The sequence below is a fragment of the Erpetoichthys calabaricus genome, chromosome 8 (assembly GCF_900747795.2).
Source record: "Erpetoichthys calabaricus chromosome 8, fErpCal1.3, whole genome shotgun sequence".
Taxonomy (NCBI): domain Eukaryota; kingdom Metazoa; phylum Chordata; class Cladistia; order Polypteriformes; family Polypteridae; genus Erpetoichthys; species Erpetoichthys calabaricus.
The window spans coordinates 157,043,312-157,067,072 of NC_041401.2; the positions used below are offsets into that span (position 1 = coordinate 157,043,312).

General features: G+C 37.5%; 1 protein-coding gene across 2 annotated transcripts in view; it reads left to right on the top strand.

The window, feature by feature from the left end:
• The window catches only part of tmeff2a (transmembrane protein with EGF-like and two follistatin-like domains 2a), a 748,263-nt gene extending 728,612 nt beyond the window's left edge, over positions 1 to 19,651 (top strand). For both annotated transcript variants that reach the window (XM_051930530.1, XM_028807628.2), the window contains exon 10: positions 18,070 to 19,651. In XM_051930530.1, coding sequence (XP_051786490.1) covers positions 18,070 to 18,166 — 97 coding nt within the window. In that variant the 3' untranslated portion in view covers positions 18,167 to 19,651. The remainder of the gene's footprint in view (positions 1 to 18,069) is intronic.
• The last annotated feature ends 4,110 nt before the right edge of the window (positions 19,652 to 23,761 follow it).

The following is a 23,761-nucleotide window of genomic DNA, read 5'->3' on the forward strand; positions in this document are numbered from 1 at the left end:
AGCATGATGGTGGTAGTGTCATTCTGTGGGGATGATGCTTCTCGTCAGCAGGTCCTGGAAGGCCTTGTGAGGATAAAGGATAAATGAATGGAGCAAAATACTGGGAAATCCTGGAGAAAAACGTCATGCAATCTGCAAGAAACCTGTACCTCTGGAGAAGATTTGTTTTCTAGAAGAATAGTAACCACAGGCATAAAGGCAAAGATACACAAGAATTGCTTCAAAGCACCAATGTTAATGCCCTAGAGTAGCCGATTCAGAGTCCAGATCTCAATCCAATTGAGAACTGAGAGTTCACCTACAGTCCCTATGCAACTTGACAGGCTTGAACAGTTTTGCAAAGAAGAAAGGAGAAAAACTGCAGTGTCCAGATGTACAAAGCTAATAGAGGTCTGAGCACACACAGGCTCGAAGCTGTCATGGTTGCCAAAGGTATATCTTCTAAATACTCACTTGAAAGGAATGAGTTTTGCAATTCATTATTTTGTATTTTATATTTGTAATTATTTAGATCACTTTGCAAAGATCTGTTTTTACTCTGACATAAAAGAGTCATTTTCTTTTAATCAGTGTCAGAAAAAGCCAAATTAAATCCACTGTGATTCAATATTGTATAATAATAAAGCGTGAAAACCTCCAAGGGGCAAATGTTTCTTATAACCACTGTGTATTGCCTTTCGTTTTTCACACCTTGCAAATTATTTATATTCATTCAAAAGAGACAAATTATCAGACAGACTAACACAGAACAAATTATAAAAATTGTTGTACACACTCAAATTAGCAAACTATTACTTTGAAGATGTAGAATAATAAAAATTGATTTCCAATTTAATTGAAATCTAAGTGTTATATTTAATGTGAGATTCATAATGCTCTCGTCCAGTTAAGCGCAGTCCTTTACAGTTGACAAAAGTAGGATCTGATTAAAAGAAATATAGTAATGAAAATCTGCAGCATTGCAGAATGAATTAACATGATTTGATTTTTTGCTGACGTTTTAAAATGATGAGGACAGAAATTTCAAGGCACTATTTCTTGCCAACAGTTGGATTTTTTTCCCTTGCTTTTAAATAACAATTCACTTTGTTAGTTATATCTGACTATATTAGAGTTGGGTATAGTAAAACTTTATTACTTTAAATGATTTGCAGCTGGTATTCATACCTCTGAGGTCTATTTCACAAAAACTGCTCATTTACACAGAAGGCAGATCACATGGGGAACTATGCAAAACGTGACATTTAATACAAAAATCTCCACTCCATGAAAGACCTTTTAATTGAAGATCTCTGTAAAGGGTAAATCTCTTAGAGCTTAAAATTGCTCGTTTACTTACAGGCACTAGTCACATTATGCAGCTTAAAGGACTCACATTTGACATTTAAATTAAAGTCTCATAAAGCATTTATTTCAATAAAAAGAAAAAATTAGTCACCACAAAGGGTTTTGAGCTCCATTATAGTTCTAGACTACAAAAAGAAAACTTTATTTACCTGATATTTCCATGTTGAAGTTTACTTGTATAAAGTGTGATAATTCCTTACATTATTTGAAGACACAAAATATTTACTATTAAAAATGTTTTATAATTAAACATTATTACAAGGAAGGAGTGTAATTTTGGAATAGTACCAGAAACTTAGCTTTACACTTTCATGCCATTTTAATCAATTTTGTAAGTCATTACTTTAGTGAGACATACTGTGTTGAAGCCAACAGTAGCCTGGCAGGCCCCCACACTTCAAGTACAGAATATTTTGTCTAAAAACAAATTGGCTCAGCAAAATATTAATAGCAAGTCAAGTTGTATTCAAGCCTTGAACTTTGACAGTTGATTCACAATTTAATGACAGAGAGGCATTTTTCCTAAGCACTCCCCATGAGATCTAGTACATACTTTAATTTCCTTCATTGGAATTGTTCGCTCTTTTTATTTATAGTATGTCCTTTCATCCATTTACTGAACCTAGTCAGTTCAATTTCTGGGTCATTAGGAGCAAGAGACTGACCCAGCTGAATTAGGTTTATGAAATAATCCAACACTGGATTTGGTGCTGCCATAAGAGCATTATAGGGCATACTAGCACTTAACAAGTACAATTTACACATGCCAGTCAATCTCATCTGCAGATCTATGAAATGTCAAAGAAATGCTGTAATTCCATGGTTCAAGCCATGGCGAATTTGCCAGAATGTACAAAAAGACGATAGATAGATAGATAGATAGATAGATAGATAGATAGATAGATAGATAGATAGATAGATAGATAGATAGATAGATAGATAGATAGATAGATACTTTATTAATCCCAAGGGGAAATTCACATACTCCAGCAGCACCTTACTGATACAAAAAACAATATTAAATTAAAGATTGATAATAGACAATAACGTTTACCCCCCCCCCCCCACCCCCCCCCCCCCCGGGTGGAATTGAAGAGGCTGTGATCAATTCAATCACTGTGCCAAGGTGCTGCCAAATATTTAGCATATTTGTATATCAAAACATGCACACTAAATAAGGGCAGTGAACTGGCCAACATTCAAACGTAGGAAGTTGTAGGGTAGCACTAACCACTGTACTGGTGGACATAAATATTGTAGTATCACTGAAAAAGCACCATTACAAATGGGTGTGAATATGTGTAAGAGCAGCCATGTAATTGCCAGATGTGCCTTTTGTCAAGTTTGTCATATCGTGTGCATTCTTCTGATCAGAGATGCATGACTTTCAGTCAGATGCTGTATTTTAGTAATGGAAAACAAAAACACAAGAGGCATAGCATACCTGAGTAAATTAATCCAAGCTGCTATGACTCAGTAGTGTAAAAAGGCTACAAATTGTGTGACATGCACTTAACAAGCTTTGCTGTATCTTGCTGGTTCAACATGCTGTGAAAACTAGATGGGTACCAAGGGAGATAAAATTGGGAAAAATAAAAGAAAGCACGATGAAGTATTGAGCAATGTATTATTAACACCTCAAAGATTAATCATATTTAATGATATAACATGGAACATCAGAACAATATTATGGTCATATTAGTCACATCTATGATATAACAATGCACCATGTATCTTGTCCTGTGATTAATTTACAATGGAAACATATTATTTTATTATCTCAGTCGGTTCCTTGTCTTTTATTGATCATACTAGACATTAAGCCCGTTACAATAACAGGCGCTAGAATAGTAGTGCATAAACATTAGTAGGAACAGTCTATATTAAATGGCAAAGGACCGTCTATTTTCTGTTACAGTAATACTGGCTTGTATGTGGCTGTAATATGCGTCACTGTATTGTGTGCCTTTAATTTTCTCTCACAGCAATACATCTCTCCAGCCAAGTATTTTAATCTGTGCTGGCGTGCAGCTGATTATTGTATGTATGGTGTCTCCCCAGCAACGGATTTTATGTGCGCGAAAATAAATCTACTTTTAAAAGTCATCCTATTGTAATATCATGAAAATTCTTATATTTAGGAAAACACTTTACACATTACCGGGCCAAGTTTGTTAATCGCAAATCTGACATCCTCAGAGTGAACACTTGCACAACAACAAACACTAATCCCACCTCTTTGGGGAAGCTGGTCTCCGCGTCTCAGTAACCGATTGGATTTTTCGTGCGTTATGTTTTAGGTCTTACCTCATTTACCGAAATCCGTTTGGGTCGGCCGCGCGATATTTTATAGGTCCCGCCCTCTCTGTCTTGTGTGATGCGTCAGGCGTCCTTTGAAGCATCTCACCGTGCACTTCACCAGAAGACACACACACATGGACACATGAATGCACACAGGGATTTTATTAAAGAGGATAATGGCCCTAGCCATATTGCATCCAGGATCAGTGCAACAATTCATTAGAGACAATGTTAGGGTTTACACAACAATCCTTCTCTTTATTTATATTGGTTTAACTGTGAAGGCAGAGTGTATTCACGATTAATGCCAGCCTACAAAAAACCTGTCATCATGGACGCACACCCACAATCCAATTCAGAAATAGCAGTATCGCCCACAAACTTAAACATTAATAGGGTTGTCTGTTTGACCAACATTCATGTGAAATGTGGTTATGAGCCCTGCTTACTTCAAGTAGGAGAGGTCAAGTTAGACACTGACACATGAAAGAGGGTATATATTCACCCAATACCATATTACAGTACTCAACCCCAGGCAAACAAGACCCAACACCACTATGGTTGAATAAAAGGATTTTTATTGTGTGAAACCCTTCTAGTAAGCATTTCCTGGACCGCACAGCTCTTTAGATGACAATGAACACAGCCAATACACGGAATAAATACTTGTTTTTAGGCCTGTCTCTTTTCTCTCTGTCCACCTCCCTCCAGCAAGTGTTGCCTTTCTTCCTACCAGCTCCGACTCACCCAGATGTGGCAGGGTGGTTCCTTTTATCTCGAACCCAGGAGTACTTCAGGTGCCAGGGCATAGCCCGATGGAAGTACTTCTGGGTTAGGCGGAAGTCTCTAGACAGTTTAGATGGTTCCTTCCTGCTGTTCCCCCTGGTGGTAGGTATAGTGTACCACCAGACTGTAACAATAGCTACAGTTTACCCACTTTCAAATGACTACTTCCAGGATGATAATGTACCATGTCACAAAGCAAAAGTCATCTCAGACTGGTTTCATGAACATGACAGTGAGTTTACACTAGTGTTCTTCAGTGGCCTTCGCAGTCACCAGATCTGAATCCAACAGAACATCTTGGGGATGTGAAAGGACAGGTGATTCACAGCATGAATATGCATCTGCAAAATCTGCTGAAATTGTGTTATGCAAACATGCTAACTCAGACCAGATCTCAAAGGAATATTTCCAACATCTTGTGAAATCCATGCTATGAAAATAAAGGATAACGAAGAGGGCATCAATAGAAGGAGCAAAACAATGTATTACAAAAGAAGCAGAATATAGTTTAAGCCTCTTGGACCTGACTATACAGAGTAAAGTAACCATATATGGCACCTAAGCCCCACATGTCTCACGTACTCCATTTTCATCTCTTCAAGTTTAAGTTCAGCAAGTCTAACAGTTCCATTAACCCTTTAACCGCCAACTCCCTAAATATTCCCCAAGCCAGGCGAAATCTGAACAATTTTTGTTTTTTTACTTTTTTACATTTTTTTTTACATTTTTTACATTTATTCAAGCAGTATTGACCACTAAATGTTGTGCAAGTTGCCAGTGTATACACGAAATCTATAAATGTAACCTGAATTCTCAGCTAAGCAAAACATCTTGATACCAAACCGTGCCCTTTTCAATGGTAGATACTGTCGAAACTGTAAGCGGCCCTTCCACGACAATAAACTTTCATCAACTGCAACTGACGGTCCTGGCATGTAGGGCAACTGAAATGCTTCAAATAAATGATCAATCAAAGGACGTAGCTTGAACAAGTGGTCGCGGTTTGGATCTTTCTTATCTGGCTCGTTTCTGTTGTCATTCAAATGAAAGAATTTCAGCAGCAAAGAGAATCGGTTACGTGTCATGACAGCTGCAAAAATAGGTGTTGCATACATAGAATCTGTAGACCAGTACATCTCAATATCTGGTTTTCTGATTATTCCCATCAACATCAAAATCCCAATGAATTTTTTCATTTCGTTTTCATCAGTGTCAAACCAAGCACGAACACGGGAATGTGGAGGTAAATTGGGATTTTTCTCAATAAACTGTGCTGCATACAGATTTGTCTGATGAACAAAATGTCTAATCAAATCAGGTGACACAAACAGCTCATAAAACTGCTCAGCAGTGTAATTGTTTACATCAACAATAAAGCCACACGTTCCCTCAAACGAATGCAGAAAAGGTAGTTCACCACGGGCAGCAGCCCAGCTGAGATGCTGGGGATACACCCACTCAGCGCCGTCATCCGATGCGTCTTCATTCACAATATCATGCAGCGCACGTTGCTGCTCATCACTGTCACTAAAATCTTCTTCAGAACTGCTACAATCATGATCAGAACTGTCCAAAATCGCCTGCAAAGCCTCACTTGAAGTCAGTTTACGTTTCGCCATATTCACAGCTGTTACATGCGAATCACGTCACATGACCGGCCAAAACAACCACAGACTTGTCGAAATACAACGTAGTAATAATACCCACGCCAAACCGTCAGTTATACTACTTGCCAGGCATTCATATAACCACAGGCAAATGTGCCGGATAATTCCGGCAGTATGGCGTTAGCATTAAAACAGCAGTGCCGGATATATCCGGCAGAGGGCGGTGAAGGGGTTAAAGATCTTGCAGATTTTGTTTTGGTTGAGGCAAGCTTAAGTTGTAGTAAGCAGCAGCCCCTGATCACAAACGCTCAACCTCGAGCTCACCCTGCCTTCATCCCACGGATCGGTATGTCCGGGCCACCAACGTGAATCCAGCATTCTAGGAGGTAGGGACACGGAACAGATGCATAACAATCCCAGGGCAGATCATCCCTGGGACGGGCACCTACCTCATTACAAATCCCGTCGTCCGGAGCTTCATTCATCCGGGTGGCCTCTCTCTGTGACATGCCAATCTGGGCTACCTTGGCGGCGGAGTATTTATGGCCACCCGCTGCCGTAGGAGCCTGCTTTGACCTTTTTTTTTTCATGCGCAGGATGGTGCTTCAAAAAGCCCTTTTTTCAGCAGCTCTTCTCCTTCCGCACTGCCTCAGCACATGCTGCCGAGGAGCTGCAGGTCCACAGTTTAATATGGGTCCCCTGCCAGTTGACTGTTGACGGCCAGGAAGTCCCATCTGGGATGCCACTTGTGAAGCCCACGGCCCGTATAGCCACCCTAACCCCGACACAGACAGACACAGAGACACATTTTACCACACTAAATCCAGTTTATTTACAGTTTCCCCACAGTCCAACACCCAGTGCACCAATCACCAATAGGGCAATACACAGTCCCTTCCTTGCCGCCAGTCCATTCACCTCCACTCCTGTTCAGGCTTTGTCCTGTTCCTAGTGTCTGCTGGTCCCTTATATATTATAAGGCACTCGTAAGTGCTCCAGGTGCTCGTTCACGGATTTTCGGCAGCACTTCCGGGTGTGGTGGAAGAGCTGAACACAACGTCTGCTGCAGTATCCCCTGGGCACCACTGCAACCCAGGGGGGCTGCCATCTGGCACTCCGGGGGAGCTAACTCTCTGGCCACGGTTGCTCCCCTGGTCCTCCCAGTTTGGAGGCATCTGGGCCAGGCCAGGACCCCAGCAATCCGCCACAATATATATTTACAAACTCACTTCAGTTCAGTTTAGTTAAAATTGCACTTACAAACTCGGAGTGCTACAAAGATTCTATCTGTTCTTGACCAGCCTGTCACCCATTTCCTTCCTGAAAACTCCAACAGCATGCCACACTTCAGGTAAACAAAGACGAGTCTAGAAAAATATGAGAAGGGTTAAATATCAGGCACATCATTGTATGGATAGCAGGTATGGCTATCCATCTTGAATAAAATGGTTTGTGTTCTGTTTTCCAGCCAGAAGGCTGTTATGGATGATCAGGAGTATGGATGGATGGGCATTCCAACCAAGAAAGTTACTGCTTCTTTTCCCAGTCAAGAATCCAAAATAAGGGAGAGACAATAAGAGACTGCTTTCTGAAGTCATGTGATCCCCCAGTTTACCCACAGGGCAGCATAAGAGTTGGGGTTCAGATGGGCTATTCTGTTGGGTTACTTGGGTTCTGCAAAAGGAAGCTGTTGGAAGAAGGATCCACTCTCCTCCCAAGGTTCAGCCTGGCCAATAAATGCTTGAAGGAAACAATATTTTGGCACCAGCGGTACTCCCAGATTTGGTTTAAAGGTTTTTTGTCGTTCCTCATTCCAGTGAGTTGGAGACAGGAGAAGAGAAGGACAAAGCTTTTTTAGGGAAAGAGAATTATTATTCAACTGTAAAAATCAGGTGAAGAACATTTTTTGTAATGCCCTCACATTGTGACACAAACTTACTCAGTTTACTATGAAGGCTTAATTTTTGCAACTCCACATGTAGGGCACAGCAATCACTACTGTTGATATTCACTTGTCTAAATGTAAATGTGTTGATAGCATATGATGCAAGAGTTCTGTTAGAAAGAAAGTATCTCAATGGAGAGAATCCATGATCTGGATTCAAAAGATCAATACTGATTTGTGAGTGCAGAGCTATTCCATGCAAAGGATGAAGTACAAAACACCAATGGTGAAATATAGAAATGTTGTCATCAGTTGATAATCAATAACTCAACAAAGTATAGTTTATTTAGTTAAAAATATTGGTGAAGCTTTGTTTTTTGCCTTTCCATGGTTAGGAGGCAGCAGCTTTTAGAAGCCATCTTTATTGGCACAAAACACTTGGTTCACGACACACATTAACAGTTAACTAGGCTAAGACTTCACTAATAACCACAACTGTACAGAAATGTGTATAACTTAAGAACCAAGCTCCTCAGCATTTAATTTGTTCAACTAGGTGCAGCCAACTTCAATTATTCGTCAATAAACTTTTTATTGTAACATGAAACATTTGCAGCTCATAACTTTACTTCATTTGAGTATGTTTTATTTATATTTTGTGCATGTTGAGCAACATGTCTTAGATTTAATTAATTTCAAATTTCTGAAGGGACACATTTCTTGACCTTTAACTATAACAGCCTGCCAGCATTTTATTTTTGTATTTTTGTCATATTAGAAAGAAAGAAGAAATGCTACCTATGAAAGATAAAATTTTAAATTACAGTAGATTATTCATTACAAGTAAACTGTCTGCACAGAATGGGCATATAGCCTTTTCATGAGAATATTGGCTTTCTTTATTAAAATAAAATCAGTTTAAAGACTAAGGTGTTACAGAGTTCCAAAATGCAATGTGAAAAGCAACAAGTGCAAATCTTACCAGTAAGTAAAAGTAAATAAATAATAGACATTTTACAATAATGTTTGTAAGAAGCAGAATCAATACATTGTTTTTTTATAGGACCTGTTTAATGACATGTTCCAAATTAATTTGTTCCAAAACACCAGGGGCGTCATGTATAACGCCGTGCGTAGAACTCACACTATAACATGGCATAAGCACAAAAGTGGGAATGTGCGTACGCACAGAAAAATCCAGATGCAGGTATCTGTGTGCACACAAACTTTCATGTTCTTCCACTACATAAATCCCGATCAGCGTGAAAAGTAACGCACGTGCACACGCCTTCTGTCCCGCCCCAACTCCTCCCAGAATTATGCCTCTTTGAATATGCAAATCTATCTATCTATCTATTTATCTATCTATATAAATAGCCTTCTGTGAAAAGACAATGGGAAAAGCACGGGGGAAAATATAAGAATTTCAGCGAATACCAAGTGGAGGCAAAGGAAAAACGTACTACAGTAATCCCTCCTCCATCGCGGGGCTCCACCTGAGACTGGCTGGGGGTGTGAAAGATGGGTGTATTTCAGGGTTTTAATACCCGGGGGCACATGTACTTCTGGGATACCCAGTGACCACCAGCAATCCTGATATTGTATGGTGTAAGATCTCCATATCAATACAGTGTAATCACTTATTTTTTCCTGTTTCCTGCAACATGTAGATACAGTGCATCCAGAAAGTATTCGCAGTGCATCACATTTTCCACATTTTGTTATGTTACAGCCTTATTCCAAAATGGATTAAATTCATTTTTTTCCTCAGAATTCTACACACAACACCCCATAATGACAATGTGAAAAAAGTTTACTTGAGGTTTTTGCAAATTTATTAAAAATAAAAAAATTGAGAAAGCACATGTACATAAGTATTCACAGCCTTTGCCATGAAGCTCAAAATTGAGCTGAGGTGCATCCTGTTTCCCCTGATCATCCTTGAGATGTTTCTGCAGCTTAATTGGAGTCCACCTGTGGTACATTCAGTTGATTGGACATGATTTGGAAAGGCACACACCTGTCTATAGAAGGTCCCACAGTTGACAGTTCATGTCAGAGCACAAACCAAGCATGAAGTCACAGGAATTGTCTGTAGACCTCCAAGACAGGATTGACTTGAGGCACAAATCTGGGGAAGGTTACAGAAAAATTTCTGCTGCTTTGAAGGTCTCAATGAGCACAGTGGCCTCCATCATCCGTAAGTGGAAGAAGTTCGAAACCACCAGGACTCTTCCTAGAGCTGGCCAGCCATCTAAACTGAGCGATCGGGGGAGAAGGGCCTTAGTCAGGGAGGTGACCAAGAACTCGATGGTCACTCTGTCAGAGTTCCAGAGGTCCTTTGTGGAGAGAGGAGAACCTTCCAGAAGGACAACCATCTCTGCAGCAATCCACTAATCAGGCCTGTATGGTAGAGTGGCCAGACGGAAGCCACTCCTTAGTAAAAGGCACATGGCAGCCCGCCTGGAGTTTGCCAAAAGGCACCTGAAGGACTCTCAGACCGTGAGAAAGAAAATTCTCTGGTCTGATGAGACATAGATTGAACTCTTTGGTGTGAATGCCAGGCGTCACGTTTGGAGGAAACCAGGCACCGCTCATCATCAGGCCAATACCATCCCTACAGTGAAGCATGGTGGTGGCAGCATCATGCTGTGGGGATGTTTTTCAGCAGCAGGAACTGGGAGACTAGTCAGGATAAAGGGAAAGATGACTGCAGCAATGTACAGAGACATCCTGGATGAAAACCTGCTCCAGAGCGCTCTTGACCTCAGACTGGGGTGACGGTTCATCTTTCAGCAGGACAACGACCCTAAGCACACAGCCAAGATATCAAAGGAGTGGCTTCAGGACAACTCTGTGAATGTCCTTGAGTGTCCCAGCCAGAGCCCAGACTTGAATCCGATTGTACATCTCTGGAGAGATCTTAAAATGACTGTGCACCGACGCTTCCCATCCAACCTGATGGAGCTTAAGAGGTGCTGCAAAGAGGAATGGACGAAACTGGCCAAGGATAGGTGTGCCAAGCTTGTGGCATCATATTCAAAAAGACTTGAGGCTGTAATTGCTGCCAAAGGTGCATTGACAAAGTATTGAGCAAAGGCTGTGAATACTTATGTACATGTGATTTCTCAGGTTTTTTATTTTTAATAAATTTGCAAAAACCTCAAGTAAACTTTTGTCACGTTGTATTGTGTGTAGAATTCTGAGGAAAAAAATGAATTTAATCCATTTTGGAATAAGGCTGTAACATAACAAAATGTGGAAAATGTGATGCACTGTGAATACTTTCCGGATGCACTGTATATCAGAGACAGCCAAACTGGTTATCCTCTTGAGTATCCTTGGCATGTTACCTTATATTGACCACTGAAATAAACCAATGTATTATCCTTGAGTCTTGCCCAAAGTCTTCCATCCATATCACCAACCTTATTTGTTTAAATATATACAGTATACATACAGTATATACTTATGTAAACCAAGTAAGTCTCAAACTTGCCATTTCCAATTCAGGGTTATGAAGGACCAGAGCCTATCACAGCAGCACTGAGTACAAGGCAGTAATAGTTCAAAACAGGGTTCTAGTTAATCTCAGGGACTAAGCATACACACACCCTCACTCACACTCACAATCAGACAGGAGCTATTTGGAATTGCTCATTTACCTGCATGTCTTTTTGGATGTGAGAAGACAACACATCTAGATTCTTTATATATGCTATATTTATAAAATAGATAAAAACATTTATATACTAGGGGACTTACCCCCTGCTTGCTTCGCTCGCCATCCCCCCTGGCCTGCGCTACGCACCAGCCACTTCACGTCTCTGCCGCTCGTGTTGTGAAGAGGGGGATTGAACACACCCCAAGGAGACATGGTCGCTCCTCCGAAACCCCCTCTTAAATGGTGATACAATGGGAAACATGATCTACATCTTGCACAGTGCTTCGAACATTTAAAAGCCTGTACAGCAGCTGTCTTTGTCATCTACTCTTTGTCTTTTATTTCCGGCCCTGGGATGTGAGTTCTTGATATTTTAGTTTATAATTTAAAAGTGGAACAAGAATCTGAAAATCTAACAACATCACATTAAAGTTCGATACTGTAAATTCTGAAAAGAGTGACACCAAACATATATAAGTAGGTTTTAAAATAAGCCCGATTTAAAGCATGACAAAAAACGTGACATAAAAAAAATCGTTGCACAAAATCTTTGCACTTTTAGGCTTAGGATTTTATATATATAGAGTAGATGTTATATACTCACATCCACTGCATTCTATCCTAACACCCTATGATATGAGTTTTAAAATTACACTGAAATTTTGCAGGATGGTATATCTAGATCAGTAGGTATCTGCCACGAAAGGACATTTCGATATAGCAATATTTTAAGGTACCAATTAACATGGGTCAGGGAACACTTATCACAAAGCATGTAATGTGCTACATTACTTATGATGGGGTTTGAGAAAATTTAGTAAATTAAACATTAATTTTAAAATGACGTTTACAACGTTCTACTTTAATGACAAAATAAACTACGAGAATAAAGTCAACATATCGACTTTAATCTCAACATAAACTTCGAGATTAAAGCGGCAATGCCGAGAATAAAGTTGGCATGTCGACTTTATTCTCGACATACACTTTTTTTTCCTTCACTGTGTCCGTATTTATTTTTCTTCTCAGTGGCCCTAATATGCTTCCATACTCAGGTGGGTATTAGCATATCAAAATCACTTGGACCAATAGCATGAGTTTTCCGCATTCGACTGATACATCTGACATTATAAAATACCGGAAATTATACGCTAAAACAAGCCCCAACTTATCCACAGGAGAACTTAAATGTGAGTACAGTATATACAGTAATATTATGCTAGCTTTCATGTTCTGTGCTGTGTTGAGAGTGTGCTTTACGCAAAAGAAGGATGTAGCAGAAGCAATTGACATGCCATGTAAATGGCACTGCTTACCAATAAGGTGGATGGACGACTGAGAAAGGGGTTGTATCCTGGATAGGAAAAAAGAGACGTTGTGAAATGGAAGGGGAAAGTACTGCAAAGATCAAGGAAAATGCAAAGCTCAGTGATAAGCCAACACTGTTTTTTGCTGTTGACTACCAGCACTTTTTGATGTGTACTGGCTCTCATCTTGGTTATCTGTACCACTCTGTCAAACCTCCAGCACCCAGTCACAGACCTGAAAACTACAAGATGGACAAACCCCACAACACCCACCGCTCTTCAATCACAGAGCTAAAATCACATAATACACTAGTGTTGGTCTTAGATAGTGGCCCTTAAATTTTTAATGAGGAAGCCACCAAAACTATATTGTGATGCTCAAGGTCACTGCTCTGTGCTTTCCTCACTCATCGTGTTATTACATCAGTGTAACAGATAGGGTACCTGCACTTATGTATATCCACTTCAAGCACAGCTTTGCATATACTCTACATTCCTATCTGCACAAGGAGGGACTACATACAAGTGACAAAAAACACAAAAAGAAATACTTTACCAAAGTTAATGACATAAACAGAGGAAATTCATATACATCTAATGATAAAAATCCATCCATCCATCCATTATCCAACCCGCTATATCCTAACTACAGGGTCACAGGGGTCTGCTGGAGCCAATCCCAGCCAACACAGGGCGCAAGGCAGGAAACAAACCCTGGGCAGGGCGCCAGCCCACCGCAGAATGATAAAAATACATACTGAAATTTCACACTTTTTCTACTGATTATAAATTTCACTTTACTGTAAAATTGTGTTTTGCAATGACCTTCAACAAAAGTCAAGTCACTAGGAAGAGCGGGAATGAATGTAGTGCAGGAATGTTTTCCTCATGAATAATTGTATATAGCATGTTCAGGAGTAAGCAGCTATGGTGGGCTGGCGCCCTGCCCGGGGTTTGTTTCCTGCCTTGCACCCTGTGTTGGCTGGGATTGGCTCCAGCAGACCCCCCTGATCTTGTAGTTAGTATATAGCGGGTTGGATAATGGCTGGATGGAGGAGTAAGCAGCTCCAGTGATCTAATAATATTATTATTTCTTATTATTTGGCTTAAAACATCTGAGATACAACTGGTTACATTTCATTTGTTTTTCCAGTAGGAACAAAGGCAGGTGAAGTGACTTGCTCATGGTCACACAGTGTTAGTAGCAAGATTTGAGCACACAGCCTGAGGGTTTGAAGGCCTAGGTCCAAAGCCTTAACCACTACATCACACTGCCAGCCAACAATATTAGCACTTAAAAAGTACAAATATTGCATACAAGAATGTACTTGATTAGTTATATAGTACTTCTGATACGCCTGAATAACTGATGGCACTAGAACTGAGACCTATTATCTTATAGCTAGTAGTCAAATAAAAAGGAATTATTTTGCATTGATTCATGATAATTAGCAGTTACTATTCTCTGAAGGACATTTTTGAACATAGTGATATACCTTATTTCAATACTGTATAGGAATTAGTCAACAATGATATTATTTTAAATGCCTGAACTTGTAACCGTGCTAGTTACTGTGCTCCTAATATGAGGCAATATGTAACAAATGCCTGTTACATTTAAACCTCAATATCTGATCACATTTGAAATACGGAAGTAAATAAATGAATTTTCACACAAGTCGTAACTCTCTTCCAAATGTTAAAAATTTATATTTATTGCTCCTTTACTGTAATCATTTCTTGGATGAAACAAACCTTTGCCTGTAAATGTGCTGAGAAGAGTTGCTGCTTTCAGTTTATTGATGTATACATTTTTATGGAATATTTTGTTAAAAGCACTTAAAAGTGATAATAGGTGACAGTGCAAAATACTAGGTAAGTTCATTATCTAATAGCTTACAGATAGGAATGCATTGTTAATGTGCCTCTTTTGTGATAAAAATAAAGAAGCCCACTTGAAATTACAATTGAATTACAATAATTCCATTCTTAATTAGAGCTTGTAAAGGAATGCAGAACAACATTCCAACGTAGTATTTACATACCTATATAAGCACACATCATCACCCTCTTCATCATTACTATTAGTTTAATGGTCATTTTGAGTTATATGATGGACTGAATGATTCTTCATAAATTGTAACTGCCAAATATCAACCATAATATAAAAGTAATCACCAACTTGAATGCAGTAAGATAGTTGAACAACAACACGTTGCAGCCAAGCGAAAAAGGGAAAGGATGGCACCGACATTTGGGAATATAAAAATTCAAAAAAAGAAAAAAAGTTTAGTCTGTATTTCATTTTAATGTATGACAAAGTAGTATAAAGTTTTGTATTTAATTTGTATCTATAATGTGCTTGTACTCTGCCTACTACCTATGTCCTGATTGGTTTTGCTCTATCCCACATAATTCAGTAATAAAAAACAACTTACTAGTGTGTTGTGTTAGTTTTTTAAAGGTATGATAGAAAAACCACTGTAAGCTAACACACTTTCAAAGATCTGTTGTTTGATAAATTAAACACACTCAAAATTGTTGTCTCATTCGAACTGCCAAGCTATACTTACAATTATACATTTGCAGAGAGCATTTGGGTGGGGTTACTTCCATGTACAGTATCTATGGCTGCCTTAGTAAAAGAAACCAATATGACATGACATTATGGTGCACACACAAACACAAGTTATCCTGCACCAAACCAAGAAGGATTATTATTCCAACCTCAGACAGCCTGTATTTTTCCAATAGTCGTTGATTACTAAGATGGTCCAAATGTACAACATGTACAACTGCAAATGAGCATTTAGATGTGTGACTTGGCTTCTTGGAAGGCACTGTCTCAAACAGCATCTCTGATTGAGTTGTACACTTCTCAGGATAGCTGCCTTTGACATCACTTGTGCTAAGGGGTGATTCACCTTCCGACTTTAGAGGATGTGACTGATTACATAGCAATTTTGATTAGGTAACTCATTACATACAAATAGTTTACGCGTATTAAAGCTACAAAGAGCTCATTTTGCAATAATCTATAGTGTACATTATACATTCTTCCATCCATCTCCTAAACATTATCATTTTATATATATATATATATATATATATATATATATATATATATATATATATATATATATATATATATATATATATCGCAACATCAATCTATTTTTACTAACATCAGATAATGATTAATATCCAGTTTATAATTTATGGATTGACAGAAGAAACACAGAAACCGAGAAGTAACAGTTTGCTTGATTAATGCAGGAATCCAAATAAAAGAAAAAATTGAGCGGGACATAAACCCACAGCCATGGTAAGGCAGCCCGGGACTGAACTTGAAAACTCCTGACATATTGAATCTTCTATTTCCTCTTTTATCTTTTCTCATTTCTATATGGGGTCAATGTGCTTGATCAGTCTTCTCCTAACAGCTCAGTCCTGCACATCCTTGCCAGTCAAGCCCTTTTCTTTCAGATCTTCTTTTACTTTAACCATCCACCTCTGCTTTGGCCTCCCTCGGTTTCTCTTCCCCTGTACTTCCCTTCCCTTCCCTTCATTCTTTTGACTACATATTCATTGTCTCTCCTCATCACGTCTAAACCATTTCAACCTACTTTCCTGTTCTTTCTTCGATATCTCTCCCACTTTTGTTGTCCCTCTGATTGTCTCATTTCTTATGCTGTCCTTTTTTGCAACTCCACACTTCCATCTCAACATTCCTATTTCTGTTACATCTAACTTCTTCTCCAGTGCTCCCTTTACTGGTCATGTCTCAGTTCCATACATCATTGCAGGTCTTACCACTGTCTTAAAAACAATGAAGTCCAAAAAATAAAGGTTTCACATGATGGTTAATGATGTGTTTGTGGTTTTCATATACAGTAGAGTGTGTTGGCAAGTATATACACTGTGCCAGAAACAAATGAAAGCCTGCTGGTGATAAGAGGTGAAGTGTACAATTTACATAGTGAGTGAATTTACTGGTATATTTTGGTAAATAAGATTGAGCGTTTATTATTATTTCATTTCTGTGTCGAATTGGTAGAAGGTAATATTTAAATAAGCATCAGCTTATCACAGAGGTGTTGTGTTTAACCGTGAAAAAAATGTGTGCATTATTCATATATTTATTTTTTTGTTTGCTTGCAATATACAAGTGAAAGGGCCAGCCATTGTTTTGTTTGTGGGGAAACAATGTGGTCAAACCACAACACATGCCTGCAACTTTGAGCAGTGGGCATATTTTGTAGAAAGGTATATATTTTATCATTATTATTTATTCATTATGGCTGAAATTGGCCATGTATTCACTGTATTTAGTTCAATGGCTACATTGAAAGTTTGGTTAATGGAGAGTGGCTAGTGTCATTTAAATATTATTTACATTAATCAGTGAATGAGAAGAGGATTGAGTACTGGGTGTATCTATAGGAAAAAGGGTGAGACTGAACGAAAACCTGCAGCCCTCCAGGACCGTAATTGAGGACTCCTGATGTAGACAAGGTGTTGATTTTACCTGCTGTCTTCACAACAAAAAAGTTATTGGTTTACTGGAATCTTTTGTCTCATTTCTGTCAGTTCATCTTGCTGCGCTTCTATCCTTTTATGTATTCTCATCTGACACCTTTCTTTGCTGGATGTGCCTCCTTTTTTACTTTATATAATCTAAACACCCAAGGTCGCTGAGAAAACTGCTAATTGCTCAGATTTTAACTACCATTATTTTCAAATGTATGCCATCATCCTATATATTTATTAATTTGCTGATTCAACATAGTTTGGAGTTTTATTTCTGTAAATTGTACATATTGTTCATTGATCTACAGGCAAGTTAGGACTGTCTGTAAATTAGTTTTTTTTTTTTTTTTTTTTGCTAATTTATCCCCAGGTTTTATTTATAAAGTTTTTTTAAGTTACAATTTGGTAATTTATTGACACTGGAAATACTATTTTAACTCTTATCTATTGTTTATTAATTTCTGGTGTTCTTCTTAAATGATGCATAATGAAGTATAACCATATGCTGCACGTTTATTGGCTGTTTGAGTTTATTCTCAGCTGAAACTCACAAGAGTCCGAGACATATTTGTTTAGCAAGAACAGTATTTATATTAATATTTTCAACACAAATAAAATGCTATATTCTTCTTTGTTCCACAGAAAATGTCCAAGAAGCAACAGGATAAACCGACAGAAACAAAATACAACACATTACAGTTCGGACAACACAACACGAGCATCAACCAGACTTATTTAAAGACCCTGGGACCGTGCAAGAAAAATACGCAGTACGTTGCTCCCCATACTACTCTTAACTTCATAAAGTGACTGAGGTCTGTAGTAAGGGGGATTAACACATGTTGCCTTGCATTTGTGGTAAAACTACACCAATGAATACATAATACTACAGCTATATTTGATTATGTATGGATATATTTCAAATAGTTATACATTGTCTTGATGTTTTTTCTGTAATGTAAATAAATAATTTATATCACAAAAGTGTTAAGATTGTTTGATTTTATTTACTTAACACACCATGCAGAACTTTGTATTAAAAATAAAATACATTTGTTGTTTTTAATCATTACTTAGCAGAGCAATCAATAATGAAAGATTTTGCAAATCTTTTCTTTATTCTGGAGCCCTGGTGGTTTCAGCAGTCTGGCAAACCTGAAGTGTGCAAAATGTGGGTATGAATGATTGGTGTGCCCTATGAACTGTACACACAGCCATTGTCCTGCCAGTTAACAGCTTTGCTGGGAGCTGAGTGCCCAATATACTCCAGTTCTTCTCAAAATCACTGTCTGCATTCACGTCCTTGCTATTTTGGCTATCTTCTGAAACAGTGGAGTCGGCCCAGTCAGAATTAGCAAGCGCATCCAAGAAATGTTATTGAATGAATTGCAAAGTACAGCTTTTGAGGATAATTAGAGTACAGTTACACTGCATAAGTAAATATCTGGAGAATCATCTGCAATCTGTGCAAGCATCAGTTTGCTATCCTTGATACCACTTTACTTTTTTATTGTACAAGAATAAAATGATGCATTTAAAATGCATTTAAGTGGGTTTAATTTTTAAAAGCACCATTCAAAACAACTCTGCCTTCCAGATTCACATTTAAAACAGCAAATTATCCGGAAGAGGTGTTATACAATTTTTTTTCATAAACTCCCCATTCCAATGTATTTTACAGTCATTATATTCTTTAATGGATTTCATGCTGGTACAGAGGTTGGCAGTGCTGCCTGACAGATCCACTGTCGTGAATTTGGATCCAACACCCAGCCACTGTCATTGTGACATGTGTATGTTGTCCCTATGTCTGCCTATGTCTTCCTCCCTTTGTTTAAAAAGATGTGCAGGTTAGGTTAATTGCCAGATCCAAATTGGCCTTATGTGGGCATGCATGAGTGGGCCCTGTGGTGGGCTGGTGCCCTGTCCACAGCTGGTTTCTGCCTGATGCAGCCGGGATAGGCTTCGGCATCCCATAACTCTGAAAGTAGTTTTAAGAATGTTATATTATTTAAGTGATTTTTACATTAAAAAAAAATGAAAACAACTCTAGTCATGTTTATGTATTCCTGAATTTCCGTTCTGTTTTCTTTTGATGTCCTGAGTTAAAACAGCTTGATATTGCTTTAGGAAATAAAGGGTTAATGTTTACAATTTGTCCTTTGTATATCTTTGTAAGACTGCTTTATGTCTAATATAAACAAATAAAAGAAAGTTACTATTAGGTCTTACTTTTATTGGTTTGCGCTGTACAATGGACTAAATGTTTCTTCTTACAGTGTTTGAGAGAAGTGATTTCCATTTGAGTTGCTCAGCTGTGCTCAATAGATTTGGTCGGTGATAATACTAAAGATTCTATTGCTTGTTTAGATGAAATAAATAACACACAATTTTATCAATTACAGTAACATCAAGAGCTTAGCCATGGCACAAAAACACCTTTATATTGTTTTTTTTCTGCTTTTTTTCCTAGCACCACCTGAGTAATATGTTTCAATAGGTGGCTATTAACCGATACATTAATTTTTTAAAGAAAAACCCACTTACTCCAATGTAGAATCCAAAGGGAACATTCTACTAGCATAGTTTTAGTTGAAAAATAATACAGGCATAATGTATTTACTACCTCTACTTTTATATACTGAAATACAAATTAAACAAAACTATCTCACAGCAAAATCATTTGCACTGTCATGTCACACTGATATAGTCATGACTGCAGAACTGTGATACACTAGAGTTATAAGTACTGTAAAACAGTGATGCAAGGACCTTTTGATATCTGTGATTAATAATCAATATGCAGTACAGGCTTACGGCCATTCAAAGTGTACACAAAACTTAATAGTTATTTTGTTTTTGGTTTTTTTGCCATAAATATCCACAGAACTTAGCTATGGTGATGAAAGTTTAAAGTGCCAAAAGTTATAACCAAGAATCATAACAGTAAAAAATTAAAACAGAATATTATTATAATGTGTTTGTTCAGAAATGCAGGTGAATAGCAGTTGATGTAAAGGAGGTTCACATTTATGTTATGATTTGTCCAGCTCACAAAGCTAGTTTTTGAAGCTTCAGGGAGGGATAGCGACAAACTAATGGTTTTCTCCATCCATCTCAAGAAGCAGGCTTTTAAGGCAAGTACAAAAAAAGCCAAGCTTGTATTTCACATGTTAAAGCAAAAGGGAACTGTAGAATCCCCAGTCTGCAATAACTAAACAGAGCTCCCTTAATATTTTTAAAAAAAGTTACAAAATATTCAAAAAGTATAAAAAAACCAAACACAAAAAAATAAGTCTGTGATCCAAAATTCCAGAAACAGAGAAAGTCTATACACTATAGATTAATAAGAAACACACTTACAAAAGCAAAATCCACCTTCAAAATCCAAAGGGGAGCTGAAGAAATATTAGTCAATGCTTCAGCTTTAGCAGTAATGCTATCACTGGCTCATAAAGGTATGGGGGTGGTCCCAAAACTGCTGAATCAGGAGGTCCCACCCCCTTAGACTCAACGTAAAGAGAAAAACGATATATAACCTAAAAAATGAATACACAAATAACATGATACAACCAAACAATAGTCATTAAATAATAACAAAATACACACAAGTAGAAAAAGTATATATAATACCTTTATGTACAACTATACTTTAACCAGGAAAAAACTCCCAGCCATACCATGACAGTTTATTAATCCTTACAGAACTACTAAGATAAATAAGAGACACACAGCTATGTACAGGAGTGTAATGTAACACACAAGTCACATACCTAGTGAACATATTAAAATAATAGTTGTATTCACAAGGCATTTCAGAATAAGATCTTATTCAACACGACACAGCATGAACACAGAAAAACTGCTCTCTGGAAAAGAGAAAGGTAGATTAGATTAGAATTGACTATACTTTATTTGACCCCAAGGAGAAATAAAAATTTTACAGAAGCTCCAATAAATAAATAAGTAAGAACTTCTGGCTTGGATAACAAAGAGCCGCTACTGTCAACAAGGTAAGTCAAACTAGTAGAAGTTTGAAAAAACCAAAGGGCGTGAGAAAAAGTTTGATATGGTAGTTAGACTGAACTTTATAGAAGTTTATCTGTCCCCTAGATGGAAATTGGGTTTTTTACAGAAGCACTTTAAATAAATAAATAAATAGGCAGATACATAACTAAATAAATAAATAAATGTACACACACTTTGGTCTGAGCACACACCAGAATTACTAAAAAGCAAGAAAAAAAGAAAGAGAACTTCTGGCTTTGCTGTCATTGTCACAGTGAGGTATTTTGCAGGAGTATTGCCATTGGTATAAAGGAGACCCCAGTCACGTTTCTTGAAACACTTCTGCTGAATAATTAGTTGGCTGAAAGTCCTCAGTGCTGGTATGTCAGAGAGAGGATGTGTAGCATTGTTCATAATGGCACTTAGTTTTGTTTTAATTGTCTCCTTCGCTACTACCTTCAAGGGTTCCAGAGTGCATCCTAAAACTAAGCTTGAGTTGTTAAAGGAAGGCCAATAGAAAGCTACTAGCTGTTTACTGTTTTGCTCTGTGTAACTTACCTTGGTACCACCAGTAGCTTTGAATTTAATAAAATGTCTCACCAAAGTATAATTGCTCTGTTTCTGAATCATTGTCAGACTTGTGGAGTAAGAAAAGATGATGACTTGCAACACTACTTGGTGTAGTATATACCATTTGGGGGGCTAGGCTGTAGAGATAACGATATGTCACTTTCTAGCAGATTTAATTACATGTTATCTGAGATAGTCTTTAAGCATTTGAAGCCTTAAATCACACTAACTATTTTAGTTAGTTTAATGTGTAAATGGTAATCTTTTAATATAATGTTTTGACCTAGTTTTGGCATTCACTTCTTGACGAATCACAGCAGTTTGAGACTGAATCATTTTACTTCAGCTTTAGTTGAGTTCATTTAAGGTCTATGAATTAAAAAAGGTTATCTTTTAAAGTGTACTGTTTTAATTGTTTTTGTAAATAAAAAAACTCAAACCCCATTGTGTCTATCTGTATCAAATTCACAACACATATCTGACTTAACCAACTACAAGTTGTATTTATTTACAGCATTATAACAATTCTTTTTGGGGCTGTAAACAGAGGGATGCTCTTCACTGATGACAGCAAATTTAAATGGGAATGATATAATAGCATTCTTTATGTGAGCCTGAAATGATCAGTAATGATACCAACCCTGCAACTAAGTGACTTAAATGATGGGACGGTGGCTTTCACTTCCTTTATGACCAAAAAAAAAAAAATCTTAATACCTTGAATTTATAACATCTTAACCAAGATGATTTGCTGACTTAACAGTTACTTTTCATTTGTTCCCTCATATTTTATTATTTTCTAAGCCTGGATAAATAACAACTGTAGAGAATAAAATACTAATTTGCTGGTTTACTTTGAAAGCTCATTCCTCATAGAGAATATTCTCAATGGTCATTGCCAGTTGTCGATCCAGTTGTCATCCTTGTCACTTCAGTGCTTCCAGTAAGCTACAGTGGAGATTTGCTTATTTTAACCAAAATTGGTTTCCTTAAGGAAATATGATTAACTTCTCCGTGCAGCACAGCTCCTTGGTACCATGAAAGTGAGTGTTGTATTGACACTGAAATGCCACATTTTGATATTTTTTAATAAAAGCACAGTGAACTATTACAGGGTAGCATCTCTATTAAGAAGCAGTATTACAACACAAAGAAAAATCAGCTTGCTTTTCAGGTTTTATAGAATGCATTTTTGTTCACTGTAAATTTCTTCTGTAACCAATAATCTGCCATCTTTTAACAATACAGAAATATTTGTATGTGTGTATTTCTGCTGGTTTTTTTTTGTACAATCAAAATGGTTCTCCACAAAAGCTGCTACGCCCAGTGTTAACTTTATATTTTGAATTTTACATAAAGAACAAGGCAGTGTAACAAAGCACAATCCAATCATCCCAAGGACAGTCCATGAAACTTGTACTCTCTTTTAAATAAGAACAAGTATACTGTATATTTGACTTATTATTAACTAATACTAGATCTATGGGCTTTGGCTTTTATAGTTGCCTTTGATATCTGTCTTATAAATATGATTTTCAAGTTGCTTTAAATGAAAAAGAACACTACCTAAATAACTGGAAACATCACAATGGGAAAAGTAATGTGTAACAGCAAAGAAACCTCACTAAGCATTTGAAGTATTCATACTTTAAAACCTTTTGAAAACTTGTTTTTATTTTGTCATAATGAATTACTGAGTTAAGACTGATATGTAAAAATAGAAAATACACAATAAAGTGTGAAGAAAGTGAAGGGG